Here is a 26,358-nt window from a genome sequence, read left to right as displayed (position 1 = left end):
TATGCTCGTGTGTTACACATATGGCATGTGTGTATGCATGTATTACATATATAATATACATAGATTTTGGTTGCATTGTTGAATCTTTTGATGGAGATGGATATTGCACTTAAATATAGAAGCATATTTTCAGGGGCTGGAGCAGTAGCACCGTGGGTAGGTCATCGCCAGGTTTGACCCAAAAAGCAAAAATAAAATAAAATAAAATAAAGCATATCTTCAACATTCTCTAACAGATCAGCACCAAGCAGTATAGTGCTGAAGGAGTGCTAGTATTCTATGTGCTCTATGCATGGCTAATTAGAAGATAAAGAAATTACCGTAATTTATGAATTCAGGACTTCTGCAAATAGGGAAAATGGCTTTAGGAATTATTTTAAATGCCGTTTGCATTCTTTGGGCATCTTACCGTATTGCACTCTTTGTTGTGCAATTATGGATAATATTTTTAGTATATCTTTCTCCATTTCCTGTGAAGGGTAGGGTTGGCACTTGCTTCCCGTGGTGCTCAGAGGCTAATCCTGGCAGTACCTGGGGGACAATATGCCGTGCTAGGGATTCCAGCTGCAGGCAGGGTAGCTGCCTTAACCCCTGTGCTGCCTCTCCAGCCTCTGTGAAAGGTTTTATTTATTATTTTTAGGTTGTTGGCAAGACTCAGTATTTTTGTTTTGTTTTTTGGGTCACACCCAGCTATGCATAGGGTGTGACCAGGTTACTCCTGGCTTTGCACTCAGGAATTACTCCTGGCAGTGCTAAGGGGACCATATGGGATGCCGGGGATTGAACTTGGGTCACTTGGGTCGGCTGTGTGTAAGGCAAACGCCCTACCTGCTGTGCTATTGCTTCGGCCCCAAGACTCAGTATTCTTAAATTATGCCTAAATGTAACTGCAAATGAGCAGATTATCTGGGATAAATACTAAGCATGGTCCTTACAGCCTGCCACTCTCACACTGTAACTATTTTTGAAATTTGGCGATAGAGCTGCAAACTTAAGACATGAACTGGGAAATATGTGTTGTTGTTAGTTACTATGCATTTTTAATACTCTGCATGTTCTCACTTAATCTTCATAACAGCCCTCATACTGCCATCCTCCAGAAGTGTTTAGTGCCTTAAATGCTAGTGAACAGAAGAGACAACGTCCCTGCCCAGACAGATGCTGTCATTGTGCTGTGACTGAGTTTGTTTCTGCATCACTTGCCCTCTGCCCTTCCCGGTTCCCTGCTCTGTTCCTCCTGTGTCGGGAAGAAGCCCGACCTGCCTGTGTCCAGGAGACCATCTCCCGGTTCGGGGGGCGTCAGAGTTCATATCTGAGCTGGGAGAAAAGGCGGGGGAAGGGACCCCTCTGAAGCCAGACTCCTCCCTGCCTGCAGTAGCCTGGGGCCGAGTGTGGAAACAGCACAGTGTTAATGTAGGAGAGGAAAAGAAAGCTGAGGTAGCAGGTTCAAAACTCCCTCTCTTCTCTTCCCCTACCTACCCTTGTGGTTTTCACATTTTGGTTGCCTTCTGCTTGAAACAGTCTAGTCGAGTGACTAGACAACTTGGATTGCCTCTTGCAAAAAAAAAAAAATCCTGCATTTGAGTATGAAAAGTAGGTTCCAGGTGCCCTTCCCAATATGTATAGTCGAAGCATCTCTACTTTCTCTTGAAAATGAGCAGAAACCCTACCTTGCAGTGCGAGTGAAAAATTTTGTGCCTTTTGTGTGGTATGCGCTATCGTCCACCAGAGTCTGTGAGATTCTTTCTGTATGCAGGTATGTGGCTAAGAAAAAGGATGAGGCGATCTTGGGAAGTTACCAAAAAATAACATGTTTCTTCTGGTCTTTCTAGCAATCCTTCATCTAGCTTGATGTCTTTTCTGTCAGGAGCGGAGAGCAGTTCTGTTACTTCAATGGTTGCTTCTCCCTGTGTGTCGCTTTACGAAGCTGTTAGGAAGCCTGCACTGCATCCGATCCCTTGCGGGTTCCTCTGAGTCACTGACACATGCCAGGAGACTAGAGCAATGCTGTTGAGTCGCACTTTTCCCAAGTGAAGATTCTCTGCATCTGCACTGTTTCAGCTCCTAGCCGGCCACGGCTGTCCGTCACGGGAAGCCTAGACGAATTCCTGCCTCCTGTACCTTCTCTCCGGCCCAGTTTTTAGTAGTTTTGTTGGCGAGAAAACATGCATAGCAGAGAAGTGAGGGGTCTTTATTCGCCAGAGGCAAGGAGGACCCTCATGGCCCGTACCTCACTGATGGCTCCAGAGGAAAAACTGACTTCAGTGCCACATGCCACCTAGTCTGGCTTCAAGGGGGTGAGGGGCAGACTGGGAATCTGTGATTTAATCCACCCCTTTCCTTGGCCAAAGGAGAAACACCACCGGAAGTTATTGCTGAGGGCGTGACCTCAGGACGCACAGGGTCCTGTTTAGAGAATAGCCTTTTCCTCACATTTTCTATCCCTTGACCTTCTTTCTTTTTATAGTTTTTCTTTTCTTTCTTTTTTTTTTTTTAAAGAACATTATCTTATGTTCATGGATTTTCTGTTCTTGGATCATCCCAAAAAATTAGTCTACTAGTTCAACTACAAACTCGGTTTGTAGTTGAACTCAGTGATGAAATTTATAAAGAAAGGGTGGCATTTGTTTTGTTTTGTTTTGTTTTTCAAGTCTCTTAAAATAATTCTTTAAACCTATAAAGAAGATAACAGTTGCCACTGTTGTGGGCACTTACAGAGCTGTCACTTGGATGAAGACTTGTCTCTGTGGAAACCTTTCTTTGTTTTGTTACTGTTATTGAGAGACTTTTAACACTTTTATTTTTAATTACTTTAACAAAGGGAGGAAAAAGCAAACCTTTAGGACTGGGAACTGCTTGTCATGGATGTTTGCTTTCTTGTCAGATTGAAACGCCTCAAACCGGGGAGTTTTGTTCCTTAGTTAAACTGCAGCTAAAGCCAGTTTTTTAATTCACTTAATATGTGAATTTTAACAAAATGGAGTCTTCCTATTTCTTAAATATCATTTGTCAATTTTTTTTAAGTGATGTATCTCAAACATTAGTGACTCTGCTGTTTTGTGGCTTGAAGGAATCCTGGAGAATCCCGCCTTTTGTAAAGCAAGCAGTTTTTTAGCTTATTTTTTCCCTTCTCTTCTTTCACCATGGCTTTTGGAGTCTCTCCCTGTACTGACCCTTCAAAAGCGAGAGATCTGATGCCCAAACCATTAGAATCATTCATGAAGTCAAAGCAAAACAAACCAGCCCAAAGAAGTTCAGGGTTGGTCTCTGAATTAGACACCAGGAGCCCTGCCCGGTCAGGGATGGTTGGGATTGTTGACATGTCCCCTTAGAGCGTCATCAGAAATCTTTATTTGTAGTTAGATGGTAAGTGAGTCTCACAGAGAATTTATTGATTACTCTGTAATCCACACTTCCTAAAAATGTGCTTCCTGAGCCCTCCTGGGACCACCAAACAAGCTGGCCGCTCTACGGACAGGAGGCCACCATGTCCCCACCTGCTGGCCTGTGGCTACTCCGGGATAGTCGTTTGATTGGCCCGAGAGTGTCGTGGAACCGAACCCTCCCACTCACACAACTAGTCATGACCAGGCCTTGTAAGAATGTTTTTGTTTCGTTCTTAGCAAAATGTTTGCTTCATTCCTTAAAAAAGATACGTATTGAAAGGTTAGGGAGATGGATTGAATTCTTGGCTGTGTTTTAGGAAACTACACCTAAGTTTAACCTTAGTCTCTCGGTTAAAACAAAAATTATGGGGTGAAGAGATAGCACAGTGGGTAGGGCGCTTGTCCCACCCTGGGACCCTGTGTGACCCCCCCAAGCCCCTAAGCACAGAGCCAGGAGTAAGCGCGGAGCACTGCTTGGAGTGGCCCAAAACCAAAGACAAAAGGAATAAGTCTGTTAAATACTCATATTTCTGCATGTGTGCATGCATTAATGCTTGATTTGTTACTTGCCCTTCACAAAAGCTTTAGTTCCTCAGTTATTTACCATATTTGTTGTTTCTCCACTCCTCCCTCCCCATGACACTCTGCGCTCCTCCTCAACATAAACAGCTCTTGGTAATCTCCGATTCTCTTCGTGTTTTCCAAAAAACACTTAAGTTGCATAGCAGTAAGAACAGAGTCAATTAGGCCCTTCTAAAGTTTCCCCTTTCATCAATATTTCTCCTTTTCCAAACCTTAAATAATGAAACTTGAGCTCATTGGTGGCTTCAGGCAGTTTATTTACCTTTTATTGTCCCTTTTAAGGTTCAAAACAAAACAGACTGCTTTGGTCGAGAGAAAGAAAACAGACCCCGCTGGTGCCTGGTGTGGGACTAGGTGGCAGGCCTCCCCGCCGGGCCTGGCAGTGTGTGAGAAGGGTCGTGGCTACCCGAGAGCCGTTCTCCTCTTTCCCAGAGTGCACTGCAGGGGAGGGCCGGGCCACTGCCACACGGTGGCCTCTTTATCTCGGTACACAGGGTCACGCCTCAGTGCCTCACTGTGTGCTCTAGCCGAGGCAGAGCATACTCAGGAATACTTCTGTTGTCTGCACTGGTATGGGAAGGGACGCAGAACAGGAGAGAAAAATACACAGATCAGTGTGAACAGCTCCTGGTGTGAAAAATAAAAGTGGGGCTAGAGAGCTGAGTCCGGGGTGGAGCACAGACTCCGCGTGCAGCCCACCCCCGCCCCGTCCACACGGTCGCCTGACCACTGAGCCAGAGGGAGCTCTTGAGTGGTGCCAGGTGTGGCCCCCAGAATCCAAACCCAGGAAAATTTTTTGTGTGACTTGCAATCACATCAAACATTTTAAAAGCCGTGGAAGGGGTTTGGAGAGATAGTACAGCAGGAAAGGCACTTGCCCGCCTGCCCACAAGCCCCACCAGGAGTGACCCTTGAGCACAGAGCAGGAGTACACAAAGCTGCTGTGTGTGACCCAAAGAAAAGTGATTTAAGATGAATAATTGCCTTAAGATGACGATAATTTAATGTGGAAGTGATAAGACCCTTCCCAGGGTTACTCATGAGGAGAAAAATAAATACCCTGAATATGTCAGAAGGTTAAAGTAGACTTGAATTTATATTAAAAAGGCTCTCAGTCTTATTATAATTATGTTTTTTAGAAAGATAAAACATTTTCATTTTATGGTATGTTAACTGGGCTGGAGCAATAGCACAGCGGTAGGGTGTTTGCCTCGCATACAGCCAACCCGGGTTCAATTCTTCCACCCCTCTCGGAGAGCCTGGCAAGCTACCGAGAGTGTCTCGCCCGCATGGCAGAGCCTGGCAAGCTACCCGTGGCATATTCAATATGCCAAAAACAGTAGCAAGTCTCACAATGGAGACATTACTTGTGCCCGCTTAAGCAAATTGATTAGCAACGGTGACAGTGACAGTGATGGTATGTTAACTAATATGCTGTAATTATTAAATAAAGGGTGATTTGCTTTTAATTTGTTTTGTAAGCCAGGTAAGTTTGGGGTTCTCAGCTCTAGCATATCTGTGATGAATTTTTTGTTCTGTGGGCGCCTCCCCTAAGGGTTACTCCTGGCCTGACTCAGGCGACCATACTCAGTGCTAGGGATTTAGTCTGGAGAGGCCAGCACCTTACCCCTGCCCAGTCTCCCAGGCCTAATGGGGCTGTTATTATTGGGGCTTGTTGGGTGGTTTGCTTTGTCTTTGTTTTTTTTTTCCATTACATTTCATGCCTCAAAAGGATGCAAAGTAGGGTCGGGAGGCAGAGCTCATGCCGAGTGTGTACAAGGTCCCAAGTTTGGTCCCCGACACCTAGTCCACACCCCCCTGCTGGCCCTGAGCATCACTAGGAAGCCCCCCTGTGCTGGCAGCATTGCTAGAAAGTGCTCAGGAGGTCCTGATTTAAGGGGGGTAGAGGCAGGAAAACTTGGGCACTGCTTGGGTATATCTGTATCCCAGACACATACTTAATAGAGTTAATCACGGGTTTTTTCTCCTCAAAAATTCTAGTCATTTGGGAGCCCGAGAGATTGGAAGATAAGGCAGTTACCTTGCATGTAGCCAACCCCAGTTCAATCCCTGGCACCACAGGGTCCCCCAAGGCCTGCCAGGAGTGGCTCCCGGTTTTTATCAGTTTTTATCAAAATCCGTGCACCACCTCACTGCCAATAACAAGCAAACAAACAAACTATTAAAATCTTAAGTTGACTTATTTTGAGGAAAAGATTGCTGGCTTTAACTGAACCATGTTCTATATATAGTCATAATACAATAAAGTACCTTATACTGTAATTTCTAAGATTTAATAAGTTGCTCCTTTTTCTGCTAAAGCCTCACAGACTTATTTTATGTGGATTTCATTGCGAATTTAATTTCTAAAGAAAAATGCAGTGAACCCCAAATGGTGAGGTCAGAGAAGGAGAAAGCGTAGAGAATGCGGAGTCTGGAAGGAAGTAAACACATTTATGTAACATGAGACAGCTCCGCTTGTAGTCTCCGAGGCTCCGGGCTTGCTTTATGAATACATACCATAATAGGAAATACTCAGAGCCTGCTCCGGTTTTGTGAAATACACTGTAAATATTTAGTGAAGCTTGGAGGGAAGAGGCACTCTTTATTAAAATTTCTCAGAGGAAAGATAAAACCTGTGAATTTAAAACAGGGAAATTAGTCGCCACAATTTCAAGGAAGCTGCTAATAATCACCGACGGCTAGCCAGAGGCCTAGCGGGCCAGGCGCGTGTTTCCTTGCGGCAGGCCTGGGTTTCCTCCACCAAGCCCAGGAGCCCCGCTGGGAGTGTGGCGGGGCCCAGACCACACTTACCTAGTCTGTTGCAGAGACTAGATGAGTTCCTGAATCGGCTTTCCCTCTCATATCGAAACAAACAAACCCCGGTTCCTTACTATTGATCAAGTATTTATTCCAAGGGATGAAGGCACTTGCCTGGCATGCCTCCCCCCCCGTTCAGACTCTGGTTCTGCCTAGGACTCCCTGAGCACAGATCCCGGAGGTAAGCCCTGAGCACTGCTGGGTGGGGCCCAAAAGCAAACAAACAAAACAGAACGAAAACATTCCTGCCAGTGACTTGCTGTCATCTTTCTGTGAGGGAGGCATCGCAGTGTTGCTGGGAGGTGCTTGTGGGGGAGAGGAGTCCAGATGAGAGAGGGCCGTTTGCTTCCCACTCCGGGCGGGTGTGCGCGCACCGTTGGCACGTGAAGGGATGCTCGGGCACTTTGGCGCCATGCCAGGCAATTCCCTGCCTTCAGTCCGGTGTCCGGTCCTGTCACCCCGCAGCTTTCTCTCCAGGCCTAGTTCCTGAGTGTATGCCATGGTGTGGTTTGTTATAATGTCCTGTTACAGTGTCATAATGTCATGCTGTGCCTGTCTTCTGTCACCCATTTAGCAGAGCCTACAGGTGTGGACTCTGTAGACTGTTCGCAGGAAGATGTTGCTGACAGCTGAGCCCAAGTAGAGACCAATTCTAACCCCCGAGGTCTTCTGGGAGCCTCATAAGGGAAACAGTTTTAGTCCAGTCACACCCAAAAAGATGTGTGTGTGTTGTGTGTGCGTGTGCATACATGCACATACTTGAAATTTGGACTTTGAACGGTGCTCTTGGAGAGGCACATGGTCATTTTAGAGCAGTCGGGAGTGGAGGCGGCTGATGCCTTTGCAGGTGTGAGGCCTTGGGTTTGACCCCTGTACCACATGGCCCCCTGCCCTCCTGGGTGTGGTCCCTGGAAGCAAAAAGAGGGATCAGGGCTCCTTACGGAGAGTGATGTTAAGCATTAACTTACTGCAGCAAGAGCCTTGCCCGGAGGAGCGGCAAGTGACTGCCCAAGGCAGGAAGGGGCTGGTGTGTGGAGCAGTGACAGAGCCGGTGTGACTGGTTCATAGAGAATGTGGCCAAGTTACAGGAGCTGTGGAGGAGCCAGCCCCTGCAGGTTGTGTAGACCACAGGAAGGAAAAGTGGGTGTGAGGGAGAGTAGATTGTTTAGGCTGGTTTTGTTTGTTTGTTCATCTTTTGGACCACACCCAGTGGTGCTCAAAGGGCTTCTCCCAGCTCTGTCCTGGGGGGAGGGGCGGGGCGGACCATCCAGGGACTGGGACCACGGAGCACTGGAGCACTGGCCTGTTGGGCTCGCTCTGGTTTCTGTAATTAGCGCTTAAGGGCCAGAATGATAGTGCAGTGGGCAGGAGCGGCTTTGTACTCTGCTCTCCCGGGTTTGATACATCAATAAGCACGTCACCACACCGCCAGGGAGTGGTCCTTAGGGCAGAGCCAGGAGTAAGCCCCGGGCACTGCTGGAGGTGGCAGAAGCAAACTGAAGGGGGAAGAAAAAGAAATGAGACAGAAGTTAACTCTTTTTTTTTTTTTTTTTGCTTTTTGGGTCACACCCGGCGATGCACAGGGGTTACTCCTGGCTCTGCACTCAGGAATTACCCCTGGCCGTGCTCAGGGGACCATATGGGATGCTGGGATTCGAACCCGGGTCAGACGCATGCAAGGCAAACGCCCTACCTGCTGTGCTATCGCTCCAGTCCCAGAAGTTAACTCTTTATAAACCATTTAATTGAACATATTGTCGTGCCTCAGTGTGGGAACCAAAGCTGTGCAGACGGTGATTTCAGTGAGGGCCAGGAGAAGGCAGGAGCGCCGCCCTCTTAACCAGTTCCAGTCTCTCCCCACTGCAGGGGTCACAGACTCGAAGTTATAGGCATGGAGAGGGCTTGGGGACACAGGCTCCCACCCTTCTAGGAGGGAGAGCTGTGTCCTCACAAGTGGCTGTTTTTCAGGGCCGGAGCGATAGCACAGCAGGTAGAGCGTTTGCCTTGCACGCGGCCGACCCGGGTTCGATTCCCAGCATCCCATATGGTCCACGAAGCACTGCCAGGAGTAATTCCTGAGTGCAGAGCCAGGAGTAACCCCTGAGCATCGCCAGGTGTGACTCAAAAGGAAAAAATTAATTTTTTTCTTCAAGTGGCTGTTTTTCTAGATTTCGCTTGATGCTTAGGGGAGATAGTTTTGCTCCGCTTTTGTGTTCAGAAGTGACCGAGTTGGCTCGAGTGGCTTTCAAGTCTCTGCTGAGTACCTCCAAGGACAAGGGCCCTTCCCGCCAAGACAGAAGGCATCCTCTCTAAGCACCGATTCCGTGGCTGCCGCTGCTGGGATGAATCTAGGCTAGAAAACGGTGGCACCAGGCTCTTCCCAGACCCGCTTCTCACCGCCTCGGCAGGTCTCGGGCCCGGCCCTGTGCATCCGACAGGCTGAGGTGGCCTGCACTGGCTGGGGACTGGGGCACAGCTCCCTTTTCATTTCAGCTCCCCAGTTCTTAGTGGCCGCAGTGCCTGCCATTACACCTGACACCTCTAACGCATGTTTCTCAGTCAACTCTCACAAGCTGCGACGCCGGCGCGGGAAGAGGGCGACTTCCTGGTGGCCTTCCCGGTCTTCTGATGGTGACTTGGCTGGCCCTGTTACTTTTTGCCGTGGTGCCCCCATGGGTCCTGCCCACCACCACTCGCCCACACTTGGCTTTCTCACACTGAAAAATCATTGGATCACTGGGTTTGGGGGTTTTGTTTTGTTTCTTTCGATCTCACACCTGCAGCCTTCCGGCTGCTTCAGCTTTATTTCTGCCTTTAAAATTTTCAAAACAGAATGCTGGGGCAGTAGTACAGTGGGTAGGGCATTTGCCTTGCATGCAGCCAAACGAGGTTTGATGCCCAGCATTCCATAGGGCTCCCTGAGCAGTGCCAGGAGTAATTCCTGAGTGCAGAGCCAGGAGTAACCCCTGGGCATTGCAGGGTGTGGCCCCCAAAGCCAAAAAATTTAATTTAAAAAAAATTTCAAAACACAACAAATATTATGAAGTTAACTGGTTTGTACCGGCTAAGGGGGGTGGGCTTGGGGCTGGGCGGGAAACTGGGGACATTGGAGGAGGGAAGGTCACACTGGTGATGGGATGGTATTGGAGCAGTGAATGCCCAAAACAACTGTATCATGAACAACTTGGTAAATCACGGTGCCTAAATGAGATAGAGAGTGTTTCTCAACTCGGGAGCGAGGGAGTGGCTCATCAGTAAAGAGCTTGCTGGCGTGTGTGAGGCCCCGGCCTTGATCCCCACCGCCAGAGAGGAAGCGTGGAGGCGGGAAGGGGGCAAGTAAAACATGCCATTTTCAAACTCAAACTTTACTTTTGTTTTTCAGGTGGAGGGGCAGGGAGGGAGAGGGCCGAGGCACACTCAGCAGTGCTGCAGGCTTTCTTGTGACTCTGCACTCAGGGATCGCTCCTGGCAGGGCTCAGGGCACCAGAGGGCTGCCGGGGACTGAGCCTGGGTCAGCCACGTGCACGGCAAGCGCCCTCCCCACTGTGCTGTCACTGCGGCCCCTAAACTCAAATGTTAAATTGCTGGTCTCGGACCGTTGCTGGGCCTGAACTGAAGAAATGTCACGTGCAGGGGCCCTGGTGAGTCCCCCGCAGACCAGCCCCTGCTGGGCCCACGGTGTCTACTCGGCACAGTCACACAGACGCAGAGCTCGGCAGGAGACGGGGGTGACGCAACGGTGGCAGAGTGTGGCCAGGGTACCCGCCTTGGTTCCCTCGAGGCCAGGTGGCAGTGTCGCCTCAGAGGACATGGTCACTCCTGGCAAAGGTCAGGGAAAGGTTTTCCAGCACCCCTGGGTCATGCGTTTCAGTGATTCCTAAAGTGTCTGGTGGTGGTGGTGTTCTGAGCCACGCCCAGTGGTGCTCAGGACTTACTCCTGGGGCTCTGTGCTCGGGATTACTTCTGGCGGGGCTTGGGGACCGTATGTGGGGCCAGGGATCAAATGCAAGCGCCTTCCCCACCGTGCTGCCCCTTCTAGCCCCTGACCAGGCCAGTGCGGGGCATTGCGCTCTCTGGCTCCGTTGTTACCGAGGGAGGAACAGTGTCCCCGCTACAAGCTTTCCCACTGAGTTAGAGACGGGCCCTGGGGTCACCGTTTTATAAGTTGTCGAGGAGAATGCGGAGCTTCCCGGCCTCCGGGGAAGAGTCCATTTCGGGGCGCTCGCGGGGCTGCTAGAGCCGAGTTGCTCTTGTCCAGCGGTCAGTGAGCGCCGGGTCTGCCAGATCGGACTGGACACCTGGGCTTTGTTTCTCATTCTCGGCACTCGGCGTCCAGTGACCCACAGCCCCCGGGAACCGTGCTCTGTGTCCTTTGTGGTTTCCTGGGATTTCCAAAGTTGCTGAAGAGACGGGAACTGAATTTTGACCTCAGGGGTGGCTAAGGCTGCGGGAGAAACTGGGTCACAGGAAGAAAGCTTCGTTCCTTCGAGGTTTCGTGGCATGCGGCCCAGCTCCTCGGGCCCTGGGCGGTCAGCCGTTTCTCTGACCCCTTTCACACGGACTCGCGTCCTTCCTCCATCTTCACCAGCTCCTTCACGTGGCCTGTGCTGGCCGGGAGCTGAGTTGCAACCTCGAACGGTCCATTGTCACCTTGTGTCTCCACTAGTTACGTGTCACCTTGCGGGGGTCTTACTCCAAGTGCCTAAAAGAGAGTGGAGAGGAGAGAAGTCACCCTCCGCCGACCCTGAGCTCCGGGAGGAAGAGGGGGGCGGAGGGGAGCAGTGCCAGGCCCGGGCCGGGTCTGTCGGCGGTGGCACCAGAGCAGAGCCGCGGGACCGAGAACTCGCAGACACTGGCCCTCGGCTCCTGGCACCCCGCGTTATCTTCTTTTCAAAACAGAGCTGCCCTTTCCCCCTGCTGGATGCTTTTGTTTCCCGAGACCTGCGCCACGGCAGTGATTTGTTGAAACTTATCCCCCGTGAGTCAGAAGCCAGCGATTTCCTCTCCCACCTCCAGCGGTCCTTTCTATTTGTCTTTCCCTCTCGGCTCCCCTCCCCAGGCCCACGCCCGCCGTGCTCACGGCCTTCTCCGTGGGGAGGTGCTCTTCCACCACGTGCTGGCCGGTGTGCTCGTCCCTCCCAGAGCCGGGCGCAAACCGCCCCAGGTGCGTAGACATACTCCCCTCCTCCTCGGCTTCCTCCTCGCTGGAGAAAGGTCAGCGACGGGCAGAGCAAGCGCAGAACCATCTACCTTTTCCAGATGCTTAAGAGTGGGGGGCTGGGGAGAGGGGCCAGGGGTTCAGGTGTGTTCGAAACCTAGATGTCCCCCTGCTCTGCTGATGGTCTCTGAGCACAGAATCAGGAGTCAGTCCTGAGTACCATCAGGGGTGGACCCTTTAGAACCCTTTCCGAAGAAGAAAAAAATTAGTTACAGGTGCAGAAAGGAATGCACACCCCTGCTTGCATGTACCCCTCTCTCCAAAACATAACCACTGAATTAGTAATTGAACTAGAAATTGCTTTTGTTTTAGTTTGGGAGCCATACCCAGCTGTGCTCAGGGTTTAGTCCTGGCTCTGTGCTCAGAAATTACTCCCGGCAGGGCTCAGGGGCCACAGGTGGTGTCGGGGACACAACCTGGATCAGCTGTGTGCAAGCACCTTACCTGCCGGGCTATTGCTCTGGCTCTAGGAGTTGCCTTTAAAAAAAAAAAAATGACTTTAGTGTCTCCATAGGAAGGTGTGCAATCTTACTTGGATTTGGGACAAGTTCATTTGGTAAAAATAAAGTGCCCGTTGTGATTTGCACGCCTGGGAATGATGCTTTTCTTCAAGTTTTCAGTCCGTTGCTTTGTGGATTGTATTGATCTGCTGTTGATCCCAGCTGCTTGCTGTGCGGGCAGGAGATGGTCTTCAGGACGGCAGGACGGCCTGCTGGCCTCACCACGCTGCCCTGCCCTGCCCGTTCCTCCTCGCTCGTTCCTGCGTAGCACCCCAGCTTGCCTCTCCCGTAGGGTAGGCCGTGGCAGAGTTTGTTTTGCTCTCCAACAATTAGAGTATTGTGTGCATGTGGTAGGGCATTTGCCAGATGTTGCTTCCGTCTGGTCTGGGCTGCCCATCGCTTGGCAGCTCTCTTTAAAGCTCTTTGTGACGGAGGTCACAATGATGCAGTGTATTTCTAAGCTGCCGCCATTGTTTCTGCTGTTAGGTTTTGAAAATTTGTCAAACTTGTCGTCCTCTCATTTCTGCTTGGAACGGTACCACTGACTACTTTTGCCTGTGGGTCCACCCCTGCTTTTCTGTTGCACTGTATTTATACCCTTATTTATCTACCCACTTTAATCTTTTCTAACTTAATATATACCTAAATAGCTTAGATTTTTAGATATTTAGATTTTTCCATGCTACTTCAAAATGACAAAAGATTAAATGAAACTTTAAAATTTTAGAAAGAATGGACTGGTACTTTTTTCATCTGCTCCAACTCCTATGTCACATTTCTTAAGGAAGTTCAATTGCAACTTCAGGATTACAGACAAAGTTAATAAGGAGACTTTAACAATTTTTTTTTCACAGTTTTGTCCTTTAAGTGATCCTTTGTACCTTCTGTTTTTTTGAATTTCATTTTAAAGTTTTCCTGTGTGTATTGCCTTATTACAAGCAAGTTATAAGGTCCTTACAACTATATAAGAACAGTTATAAGAACTCGGTGCTTTAACTTTTTAAAAATAGTTTTACGATAAATTTGTGATTTATTATTAGTAAATATTTAATATGCCAGTTTGGTATGTTTAAAGTAACTAATATACCAATATGGTTTTTTTTTAAATTTCCAGTTGAACGAACCTCGGTTCAACCTAAGTTCCTCAACGATAATATTTTTAAATGTTGTAATATAATTTATTATTTATTACCAGTAAATATTTAACATACCAATATTCCCAGGGTCACATAAGAATTTCTCAGGCAAAAAGGGGTAAGAAAAGTAGAAAAAGCTTAAGAAACCCCGCTGGTGACAAACCGTTGACCAGTGCTGGGATGTGACATTTCCAAGTTCCTGGACTTTCTGGTTCTGTCTTTCTGTTCATTCGGGGGAGGGGGGGTAGTTTTTCATTTTTATCTATTTTAATTTTTTATTGGTGTTGGATCACAGTTGGCTGTGCTCCAGGACCACTGCTGCTGGTGCCTGGGGACCCATTAATGCTGTGGGCACTGGCCCCGCATTGGGCTGCCTCTCTGGCCCTATATTTTGTTTGGGGGGAAATAAAGCAGTGGGGGAAAGTCACCCTTAACTCTCTTTGGGCATTTTGACTTTGTGCCCCTTCTCCCAAGAGGCAACCGGAAGTTTGGCCTTTTCCCCACGCTGCCCTTCTCCTGCCCTCTCCTCAGTGCCTGGGAGGCCGGGATCACGCCTGGGCGACTTCACTGAGGGCCGAGGGGCCTCACGCCCCACCCACCACAGCCAGAGTGACACTTTGAGGAATTACTGAAACGTTGAGGAATTATTGCCTTAGCATGGCAATATGTACCATCATTATCAAGACTGCATAAATAAACTAGTCATTTGTCTTTAATAACCCAAATATCCCGAGGAATCTCCTGGCACGTCAGACTTAACAATATAAATACGTATTACAGTGTATGAAAGTGTTTGTAAGAGAATAAAAAATGCAGCACATAGGATGTAACTCTATAAGGGCACATTATTGTGCAGGTAAGTTTAAAATAAAGCAAAAGTAGGACGAAGGAGGTGGCTCCAAGTGCAGGCGTTGCCCAAGCACTGCCAGGTGTGGCCCCAATTCAGAAATAATACCAAATTTTTTTCTGAATTTTTTGTTCAAGTTCAGAAAGTATATTCATCTGGAGAGCTGCCTCACTAGTTAACCTTTGTTTTTCTTTTTTATCCAGTTGTAGTTTGGTTAGAGAAGAGTCATCTTACCATTCTTAAATTTGTCCCTGACTCTGCAGAGTTCTTTCACAAAGGAAAGTTTCTCCTCGCGTAGCGCATAAGCGAGTAAAGCGTCTGAGGAGAGGGACAAGCTGATACTTTCCGCTTTGCGTGGCCCCGAGGGCTCCGTCGTCACAGCAGCGGGTCCCGGTGTGTGGACGCAGCAGGCTTCACGCATCAGCTGTCAGGAGAGAGTTTGCGGAAATGGATATTGTATTGTTGTGTGAAAACTAGAACTCGGTGCTCAAAAGCACCGACTTAGGTGGCTTGTGTTTCACGGAGCCGGAGAGACGGCCACTAAGGCTTTCTTGGTGGGGCTCGGAGGCGCCGTCTCGTCTCTGTTCCGGTTGTCAGCTCCTCCAGGGTTCAGGGAAAGGGAGGTTGGTCGGCGTTTGCAGGGCTAAGGACAGTCTCGTGTGCCTCCCGCTCCCTTTGGACACCAACATTGTCGTTCTGGTAGCTCTGCAGGTCCAGTGCAGGAATGGCTCCTGTGGCCCCTGTGACTTACAGTGTGTTCCCATCGGGTTCCATGCATGCAGGGCTGCAAGCCCGCCCTCCCGAGAGTACCTGCTTCCCTGCAGCACGGCCCTTCCCGCCTGCCCCGCGCTGCTCTTCTAGCAGTTCTGCAGCTCCCACCGTGGCCCCTGGGCCTGCGGTTCATTCAGAGTCGTGCTCTGCCCTGGTCACGAGGTGTCAGCGTCCGATTCATTGTTGGAGGCTCAATCCTTGCCCTGTTTTAGCATATCAGGCTGACCTGGACGGCCCAGGGTATCACTCATCCTCTGCTGATCTGCACTGATCCCAGACTGCTGGCCAAAACTGTCCAGTCCCAGGAAGGCGGTTGGTTGCCAGCTCTTTGTTCCATGCATCATGCGCTTCACGCGTTTCAGCCTTGACGGGGCCCAGACTGAGCAACTCCTGCCCGCCTTCACCGCTCCCCCACGCCCTTTCCTCTCGGTCCATGGCGACTTTGTTCTTGTGGCCGCTCAGACTCAGGGTTGGGCATCCCGTGTTCTGCTCCCATGGCCCCACAGCGTGGCCAGATCGTGGGCTTCCCCTTGGCACTGTGCTCAGAGCGCCGCCTCTGCTCGCGGTTCCTCCGGGCCACCCTCGCACATCCCTTCAGTGACATCAGGTGTTGTCCTTCTGCGTCATCTTCTGTGCTCTCTCCTCTCAGCAGGAGTTCTGACCGTGACTCTGAGCACACCTCTCCTCCCACCCACCCCTGTGCTCTCACACACGCCCCCGTACCCCTCCCAGACACCCAGGAAGACCACCCTCCTCGTTGGTTCTGGCTCTTTCCAGCGTGTTTCTCCTCCATCGATCTTAAAATTCATTCCCTCCTCCCTTGAAATGTCTTTTATTGAAATGTCACCTTCGAGCGGTAGCACAGCAGAGAGGTCATTTGCCTTGCAGGCGGCCAACTCAGGTTTGATCCCCAGCATCCCCTGTGGTCCCCCGAGCACCACCAGGAGTAATTCCTGAGTGCAGAGTCAGGAGTAAGCCCTGAGCATCACTGGGTGTGACCCAAAAAGCAAAAAAACAAATTTTTTTCTTTTTGGTCACAACTGGCGATGCACAGGGATCACTCCTGGGTATGCACTCAAGTGTTACCTACCCCTGGTGGTGCTCAGGGGACCATATGGGATGCTGGGAATCGAATCCAGGTCCGCCTCGTGCAAGGCAAACACCCTACCCAGGGTGCTATCGCTCCAGCCCCCAAGCAAAAAAATTTTTAAAAAAGAAATGTCACCTTGGAGAACCCTGCTGTGGCCTCCCTGGCAGCCTGGCCCATCCACACCGCACACTCCTGCGAGCCGGGCTGGTGTCTTCGTGCCTCTGGGCACTCCAGCCCCTAGTGTTGTGGCTGTGGCTCAAGTGTCCCAGGCCCTTGGTGGTACTGAGCGAATGGAGTTTTATCTAGTCACCTTGTAGGTGTGGGTCTTGTCTGGTTGGTCTCCGAGTGGAAAATGGCAGCTTCTGTTCACTGTGAGCAGAAACAGCGAACAGCAGAGATAGTCTGGTGGGCTTTCTGTGCTTCATAACTTTTCCCTTTTTCAAAAATAACAAAACATGTTAAATGCTCCCAGACGAATGCTTAACAGGCAGGCAAAGTATAAAGGTTAATAATACCCAAAAATGGGGCTGGAGATATAGCACAGGGAGTAGGGCGTTTGCCTTGCACGCGGCCAACCCGGGTTCAAATCCCAGCATCCCATATGGTCCCCTGAGCACAGCCAGGGGTAATTCCTGAGTGCAGAGCCAGGAGTAACCCCTGTGCGTTGCCAGGTGTGACCCAAAAAGCAAAAAAAAAAATAAAATAATACCCAAAAATGGCAGCCTCATTCCCACCATCTCGGTGAGCTGAGAAATAAAAGCAGGGCCAGAGCGATGGTCCAACAGGTAGGGCACTTGCCTTACGTGTGTCACATATTCCCCCCTCCCCCGTCAGGAGTAATGTCTGAGCACAGAGCCCGGAGTAAGCCTTGACCACCTGTGTGTGTGCCCCACTTCCAAAAAAAAAAAAAATCGAAGAAAGGCATCGATGCTTTCAAAATGAGGCCCACACCCGACACCAGGCCATCCCTCTGAGTGTGGGGCCACAGTACTGACGCTCCTGGGGTCCCCCAGTGCTTTTCCTCGAGGCCTCTGCTTCATGAGAGGCCTCTGAATCCCGTCTCTCGGGGTCCTAGAAACAGCCTCTTTCTGCAAGCCGTTTTCTTGCTCTGTTCCTCTCTGTTCTGAGACCCACGGACCTGCCCTTCAGCGCTCCACTTACCGTAGTAGCCTGAGCACATATTACGTACAGATTTTGGTGGTGGTTCATTTTTAATTGATGCTGAAAAAAAAACAAGCCCCGATCTTACGGAGCACACGGGGCAGACAAGTCTCTGGAGGGGAGATTCTTAAGCAGGAAAGTGCTGTTTCATGAGCTTCAGGTGCCTTTCACCTAACGTTAGTCCATGCCAGATTGTTTCTGGAAGTAGTTGTACAAATACTTGCCCCTGCTCAACAGTGTACAAGAGTTCTTGTTGTGTCAAAATTTGTAAGTGATCGGGGCTGGAGCAGTAGCACAGCATGTAGGGCATTTGCCTTGCATACGGCCAACTCGGGTTCGATTCCCAGCATCCCATATAGACCCCTGAGCACCGCCAGGGGTGGTTCCTGAGTGCAGAGCCAGGAGTAACTAACCCCTGTGCATTGCCAGGTGTGACCCAAAAAGCAAAAAAAAAAAAAAATTGTAAGTGATGTCCTGAGCCTGCCCTGTGTGTGTTGTTCTGCTCTCTAGTGAACCCGGGCATCCCACAGATCCCCGCCTTGGGAGGTGCCCATTTTTGTCTCTTGTCCTTTCCCAGTTGCGTTCTGTTGTTTGGTTTTTTTTTTGGGGGGGGGGGGAGTTCTTCGTAGTTTTTCAACAAATACACTCTGTCAGTTATCTGTAATGCTCATACGTTTGCCTAGCTTTTTTTTTTTTTGCTTTTTGGGTCACACCCGGCCGATGCACAGGGGTTACTCCTGGCTCTGCACTCAGGAATTACCCCTGGCCGTGCTCAGGGGACCATATGGGATGCTGGGATTGGAACCCGGGTTGGCCGAGTGCAAGGCAAACGCCCTACCCGCTGTGCTATTGCTACAGCCCCACGTTTGCCTAGCTTGCAGCTTGTCTTTTCACTAGCTGGGAAGTGTAATGAGTTTATTAATAATAGAAATTAAATTTGCTGTGCCGTCTTCCTTTCGGACTCCTGTCTCAGCACGGAGGGCCAGGATGGTAGTGCTGGGAGCCCCCAGCTGCACTGGCCGGCGGGCTTGGGGCCTCGGGCACGCTAGGCATGTGCTCCACCCATCTGAGCCATCTGCCGGCCCTTTTCTTCCGTTGTTTGTTTTCGGAACACACCTGGTGGTGGTGAGGGCTTGCTTCTGGCTCTCTGCTCAGGGATCTCTCCTGCTGGGGGTAGGGTGGCGCGGTTCAGGGGACCATATGGGGTGTCAGGGTTGGCCGTGTGCAAGACTAGCGCCCGACCCTCTCTTCCTCCAGCCCTACCTTTTATGATTTTGTATCTTTAAGGATTTCATATCTCAGGTTATCTAGGAAACTCGGCCATCTTTAAAAAAAATAATAATAAAAAGCCAAACAAGCGCCTTCCCCTCTGCACTGTCTCCCGGGGCCCCTTACCTCGAGTTTGAACGGGTCCGAGGCCTACACCGGGCAGGTTAGCCCCTGAAAGCGGGCTGTGCCGACGCCAGGGACGCCTGGGGAGTAGAGCCTCAGGGAGACTGAGCTGCCCTTCCCCTGGTCAGTATTCCCTGTCCCCACACCCTGGAGCCCGGGGCTCAGGGCAGCCCTGGAAGTAGAGGCGAGCAGGCTTCCTCTCCAGGGCCCAGGGGAGTGGACGCTAGTGGCCTCGGTCTGGCCAGCGGGGTCTTGGTCTTCATCAGAGAAAGAATTGAGGACAAGATGGCCTGTCTGGAGCGAGGGGAGGGATCATTGGGGCTGTACCAAGCACACGCCGAGGTGCGGGCTCAGACACTCGGGAGACTGACGGGGAGGATCTCATGGAGGCATCGGGCAGTGCGGCTACTCCTCGGCCAACCAGCGTGCGCGTCTTGAGCCTCCCCCCGCCCCCTCAGCCCTGCCCAGCCCAGCCCAGCCCAGCCGGGTCCGTGGAACCTCTCAGCACATGTGTGTGGCCTTGGTGACGCTGGCAGCCAGCTGGACTGGGGGTCCCAAGGAAGGCGGCAAAGTGGTCAGTGACACACGTGTCACCCCAGCTTGGGAGGCAGAGCCACTTTGGGGACTGGGAAGCAACAGCTGAGGGGACACAGACTCAGAGCGAAGTCCAGACAGTGTCCCGGGGAGGAGATAAGAAGGTCAAGGTTTGCCTGCTAGTCTCCCCAGACAGTCGCTGTTCGGGCCAGGGCGAAGACCCCAAGAACAGCACCCACAAGCAGAGCCTTTGAAATGGCCCCTTGCTCTGATCCCGTTTTGAAGGACTTTCACCCAGTTGTCTGCCACACAGGCAGGGGCAGGCTTGGAACGGGGAGGGGGGCGGCAATACTGGGGATTTTGGTGGTGGAAAGTGTGCACTGGTGAAGGGATGGGTGTTTGATGGTTGTATGGCCGAAGCTCAGACATGAAAGCTTTGTTACTGTACTGTATCTCACGGTGAATCAAGAAAAAACAGAGGGGAATAATAATAAAATAATAAAATTAACATTCTGAATAAAAGAAAGGAATGTAGAGTTCATGCCCAGTTCAGTCAGCTTAATCAGTGGCTGAACAGATAGCAGCAGTCCTACACTATAAAAAAGTAATTTAAAAAATAAAGACTTCACCCCCTCCACCCCCCCCAAAAAAAATGTTCCCCAAGTACTGTTCGTTTACTCCAGAGCTGCCAGCAGAGCTTGGGCCTGGGAAGCAGCGTTTTGCCTTCCTCATCTCTATCCTAACTGCTTGGGTGGGGGGCGCACACCTGCCTTTGCCGGGACCTGCTCCTGGCTCAGTGCTCTGGGCTCGCTGCTGACAGCGCTGCGGAGTGAAGCCCAGGTGGGCCGCGTGCACGGCCGGCCCCTGCCCCTCTGCTCTCAGAACCACCCTAACCCCGACAGGCCTTTCTTCGCCCCTTCACTTCTCCAGCTCGCCAGCCCGTCCCTGTCTCTGCCCCTGTCGCTGCCTGGCGGAAACAGCCCGAACACGGCGCTCTAGGACGAAGCTGACCCCGGAGCCAAGTTCCGTGATGAGTCTCGGGCTCTCACTCTCGGGCCCTCGCACCCCAGCCGTTCCCTGACACTGCCGTGTCCCGGCGTCCCAGAGGCTGTGGGTGCCAGGGGCATTTTTATATAACCGTGTCTCCTCTGGCTTTGAGAGGCCCCATCTCCCCCCCCCCCCCCGGCCCCCGGGTCCCAGAGCCAGAAGCAGCAGAGCGAGAGCCCTCAGCAGGCCTGGCTGGGGACGTCACCCCCCCCCCCCCCCGCCTGCACCCCGGCTTGGTTTGGCACGTCCCGGCCTCTCAGTTGCCAACCACCTGGACTGAGGCCTCCGAGTGACGCAGCGTGGCGCCCACCGGCACACGGTGTTCCCGGGCCCCCGCAGCAGAGGGCCCGTCTGGAGCGGCTGCGGGCCTGATCTGTTCAAGATGGGCCTCTTGGTCGGCACAGATCCTTTTCGCTCCCATCACTTCCTGCTGTCCGGCCTTCTGAAACCACAGAAGGCCACCAGAGATGGTCGTCACTGGCCCGAGGAGGAGGCGGAGCTCTGAGGCTTGAAGCGGGGGGTGGGGGGTGGGGGGTATTGGAGAGCTAACCATTGCCCCCTTCTTCCCTCCCCCCAAGAGCGTAACTAGAGGGGCTGGAGCGATAGCACAGCGGGTAGGGTGTTTGCCTTGCACACAGCCAACCCAGGTTCGATTCCCAGCATCCCATATGGTCCCCTGAGCACCGCCAGGGTGGTTCCTGAGTGCAGAGCCAGGAATCAGCCCTGAGCATCACCGGGTGTGACCCAAAAAGCAAAAAAAAAGCATAACTAGATCAGCGCCCAAACAGTTACCCGCACCTGAGACACTTAGTAATCCTGAGAACTGTTGTGTCAAAGTGTTTCAGATAAAAGCTAGTTACTGGAAGTATGTCCAGCCCAGTCCACTGGTCTTTTAGAATAGCCTCTGGATGCCCCGACAATGGTTCAAAAAGATACACAGAAGAATGTGGAGGGTGATGGGGGGGTACGGGGAGGGGTGCCTGGAGTAGGTAGAGACTGGATCCATGGGGCCGGAGCGATAGCACAGCGGGTAGGGCGTTTGCCTTGCACGCGGCTGACCTGGGTTTGATCCCCGGCATCCCATATGGTCCCCCCAAGCACTGCCAGGAGTAATTCCTGAGTGGAAAGCCAGGAGTAACCCCTGAGCATCGATGGGTGTGATCCAAAAAGCCAAAAAAAAAAAAAAGAGACTGGATCCAGAGACTTTCAAACTTAAGCTGGTGCATATGTTACATTATTTTTGTGTTTCAAAGACAAAAGCTTTACAGCTTAAAAGTAGCCGATATAAAATGGGAGTTTTGGGGACATTAATGGTGGAAATGTACGCTGGTGGATGGGTGGGTGAACATTGTGTGACCGAAACCTGGCCATACACAGCTTTCTAACTGTATATCTCACAGGGATTCAATTAAATAAATAAAATGGGAGTTTTAGGGGCTGGAGAGAGAGTACAGCAGGAAGGGTGCTGCCTTGCACCCAGGCTCAATCTCCAGCACCACAGGTGACCCCCCCCAAACCCTGCCAGGAGTGATTCCTGAGTGGAGAGCCAAAAGTAAGCTGGTCCTTACCCAACAGCCCCCCCCCAAAAAAAAATTTTTTTTCAAAAGTTCTCCTTTATAGGAGTGGATGAGAAAATAACTAGAGAAAATGTGTTTGTGTATCTATAATAATTACTATAGTCAGATCGTATATAGAACTTTAAGTCTTAAATATATTTGTTGTTAACTTTGCCACTCAAACATTTTCACATCATTAAAAATAGGGGTAGGGAGATGGTTCATAGTGTTGGGTTGCAGTCTTGGCATACAGGAGTCCCGGGTTTCGAGCTTAACATGGTCCCCTAGGCACCCCTGGGAGTGCCCCCCAAAAATAAAGCTCGAGTTTGGGGGGACCTCCAAGCAGTGCTCGGGGACCCGGGGACCATGTCCCACAGTACTAGCAGAGCCACATGGCTGAGTGCTAGGGTCTGTTCATACTGCACTGCTGGGGTTCGGGATGGGGGGCACCTGCGCAGAGGGATGTGGACCCCTGGGCCCCGTGCGTACAGAACAGAGACCCCAATCCCTGTGTGTCTCCACAGCCACAAAACTCGGTTTTAATGAAGATTGCTTTGAATGAGTAAACCAGAGTATGTTATACATGTGCTTGAGCATTTTGCATTTAATGGATAAGCCCTCGGGAAATTGTTTCATTCATGAATCTTGGCGATGCTTGGCTGATTTCCCTAAGAAAGATTCTCAGCGGTAGCGTTACTCAGGTGTCATTCCAGGGAGTTGAAGGAGCAGGGCAGAATGAGTAAGAGTCCTCTGGCCTGTCACGGGCTTTCTGAGCAACACGTCCCGCCACTTGCTCGTGTCTTTGCCAACACAGCGAAGTGTTGAAAAGTTTTGTCCCACTTAGCTCTGCCTGAGGCTGCACCGTGACAGTGCCCACGCAGGGTTGCGGTGTGTACTGCATAGTAATTATGTGTGTGCTTCTCTTCGACGCATGGTGAGCCGCGGTTCCCATGAAAGGAATTCACTCCCAGGCGCCCACCAGGCAGTGCCCCGTTGGGGGTGGGAGGCAGGGGCTGCCGCTCGGTGGGTCTTAAACCAGCCCTGGGAGGGCCGACGGCTCGTCCCCAGCTTGCCGCTAACCCCTGCCCTGTCGCTCTGCCTTCTCCACAGGTGAAAGTGTTGCACAATCAGCTGGTCCTTTTCCACAATGCCATTGCCGCTTACTTTGCCGGAAATCAGAAGCAGCTGGAGCAGACGCTGAAACAGTTCCACATCAAATTGAAAAGCCCCGGTGTGGATGCCCCCTCGTGGCTCGAAGAACAGTAAAGCTGCACCTGGCGGAGCCGACCGGCACCTTGTTGTCTTCCCCAGTGAGGGTTAAGCAGAGTGGGGGGGGGGTCAGGGTGAGAACCACCGTAGTGATTCTTGCACAAACAGCTTTAATTTTTTTTTCCCTGTTTTTCATACTTTTAACAATTGAACTGTTTCCATTTGCGGGGATGGTGGGTGGCTTTCATTGTGAACATAATTTCTACGATACGAACACAGTAATTTTCCCTTTTGAGAAATCCTTTTGTACCATGAGGGTTGGTGGCTCTTTCTGACGTCATTTGAAACCATCAAATATACCCATTTGCACTGACCAGATAAATATTCAAGGTTTTGGCCTGCCGGAAATGAGGGCCAGTTGTAACTTTTCACATGGCAAGGTTTATATGATTTGTATCAACATCAGATATTTTATAAGGAATATATTAAACATTCTTAAAGTCATTTTCATGTATTGTCTTAAGCAAGGAAGCTATTTTGCCACTGAGAATTAATTGTTCAGCGTTCCTGCAAGCAGTCAGCCAAAGGCGGCTAGTGGCAAATATCTTTTAAAACAGGGACTCTAGACTGTTGTCATTTTGTTTATCCTTTTAAGATGTGGGAATCACACTCAGTTTGGTGAGACTTCTAAACCCAGGAGTTTGTACCAGCAGCATCACTCGGCAGCAGTTTCTTTTGATTCATAATGAACTTGCTTCAGAGATTTTTTTTTCTTTTTGGGGGGTTTGGTTTTGTTTTTAACAGGTGGACTGGGGAATAGAAATTCCCGTTGGTTTCTGAAGCAGAAAGCTGTGCTAAGAACACTAGTTTTGGGGTAAATTCCATTTGGATAGAAGTGAATTCTTAAGACAGCTTTCGTGGACTTCCTTCCATGAGTAACAATACCCGTTAAGCCTTAAATCACAGATAACGTGCCTTCTCAGATACAGTAATTCCCAAGCAACCAGTGTACATAATCCATAAAGAAGCCCTTTGCAGATAATATGGGATGTGTTTGTTCCTTTCTTGGGAAGGAGCACTGTGTATAAATGTTGGGGTTCTTTGTACTCATTAAACCGTACTTAAGGTTTGTGGTAAAATCAACTTTTGCCCTTTGCTGTTAGGTTTTTCTTCATTCCTTTTGTGGAATGGGAAGACAGACGAATTGCTTCTCTTGGGAGTGAAAATGTTCTGGGGACAGCCTGGTGGGGCCTGAGGAATGGCCATGGCAAGGCTGCCCCCTCGAGTCACTCTGCTGTGTGGGTTTTTCTGTCCTGTGGTCCCGTCCATGTGTCCGCTGTGTGGCTCCCGGTCACGACATCCTCTTTCAGCGTAGGTCCTCTTGACTTTGGTCATAGACATACATAAATGAATATTTTGAGAGCTGTTGCTTCACCTGTTCGTGTCTTTTGTGTTGAAATGATGTGCTTAAAATGACTGTTTTCCATGAACTTTGTGGACTGTAAGATTTGTTATATATGTTCAAATGCCTTTAGCTGGCTTTTTAATCCATCTGTTTCTAATGCTTAATACAATGTAATGTGATTGTAAATCAGATACCTATTTTAAATCATTCCTCCTGTATATTTGTACTCTGAGAGAGCCTTATTTTATTCTCCCAGCAGAATTACTACTTGTGATAGTGCATTTACATCCCCAGAACGTGCCTCTGGTGTGAGTTTTGTATCTTATTAAAAGTGTTTGCTGCGGTACCTCGTTTCCCCGGCTCTTCATAATTTAAAATAAGAAGCAACCACTTGGGATTGCCAAAGAGATGATCTCTCTCTCCTGAACTTTGAGAACAGTCACTGAAATTGCGCATCTGCCACTCACAATTGTTTTCCCTCATGCAGTCACTTGTGGCCCCCCCTTGAAACTCTCTGGGGGGCGCAAAACTTGTCTATCCTCACCACACGTCATAACAGTTGTCACTTAGGACTTAAATCCTCTCATAGACTGATGAATCTTCTGAACAAACTGAAAACATAGATACAGAAGAAATGTCAGTTACCATATTAGCCAGGGATGTTTACTAGGAAAGTAACCCATATTTATTGCTGAAAATATTAAGAGATCATTTTTTCCAAAATGAAGATTAAATAAGTCTCTGGCCAGGCCAGTTAGTACTTCGTGCATGAAATGATTTAACTTTCCTGAAGCTGGGTATTTTAGTAACAGATTCTTTATAATAGAGATTTCTAGTATGCGTTTCCTTTAACATAAATGCATTCATCTTTGTACTTTTGCTTGGCTAGTCCTTTAGATTAGCTTCTTAGGCATGAAAATGAGCCCTCTGAATATAAACACACTTTTAAAACTTAATCATGTATAACCAGTTGGCTTTAAGAAAGACTTTGTGAGTTTACACCTCCAAGAACATGCACACATACAAGTTTAGCATAGTGTTAAAGCCAGGACGGAGGGACCTGAGCAACAGTAGACTGGACAGAACATGAGCCTTGCACATGGCCCACCTGGGTTTGACCCCCGGGGCTTCATATGACCCCCACCTTCCTGAGTGTAGAGCCAGGAGTAAGCCCTGAGCCCCACTGGATGTGATCCAAAAACGAAAGCCAATATGGATGAAAAGACTTTCTGTTTTGCTTTGGTTTGGGGGCTGCAACTGGCAGTGCTCAGGAGTAACTCGTGGCTCTGCACTCAGGAATTAGTCCTGGCGGTGCTCAGGGGACCATACAGGATGCCAGGGATTGAACCTGGGTCAGCTGTGTGCAAGGGCAGTGCCCTACCTGGTATATTATTGATCCAGTCACTAAAAGGACATTTTGTAAACAATAGTAGAACATCACTTTATTAATGCTTTCTATATGTGAAGGGGGAAAAATTCAGAAAGGATTATATGGATAACTGACTTTTCTCTCCTTAAATAGGAATTATCCAAGAAAGAAAATGCACTGAAGATAAAGTCTAGCATTGAACTCATGCTATTGAATAAACTGAAACATGAAGAAGTTAAATATTTTATTTGAGCCAAATACACTGAATTTGGATGGGGCCTTAATAAGAAGTGAGCACACATACAGCAGGAGAGGGGACAGTTGGTGTGGCGTCG

The 26,358-nt window shown here is 49.9% G+C and overlaps 1 protein-coding gene across 5 annotated transcripts in view; it reads left to right on the top strand.

Moving 5' to 3' along the window:
* Positions 1-25,000, top strand: part of ARFIP1 (ADP ribosylation factor interacting protein 1) — an 85,921-nt gene extending 60,921 nt beyond the window's left edge. For all 5 annotated transcript variants that reach the window (XM_004606175.2, XM_055144795.1, XM_055144794.1 and 2 more), the window contains one exon: positions 23,151-25,000. In XM_004606175.2, coding sequence (XP_004606232.1) covers positions 23,151-23,306 — 156 coding nt within the window. In that variant the 3' untranslated portion in view covers positions 23,307-25,000. The remainder of the gene's footprint in view (positions 1-23,150) is intronic.
* Positions 25,001-26,358: the final 1,358 nt, after the last annotated feature.

This window comes from Sorex araneus, chromosome 7 (genome assembly GCF_027595985.1).
Source record: "Sorex araneus isolate mSorAra2 chromosome 7, mSorAra2.pri, whole genome shotgun sequence".
Classification (NCBI taxonomy): domain Eukaryota; kingdom Metazoa; phylum Chordata; class Mammalia; order Eulipotyphla; family Soricidae; genus Sorex; species Sorex araneus.
The sequence above is the reverse complement of the archived record's forward strand: the minus strand, read 5'-3'. Positions and strand labels throughout refer to the sequence as shown.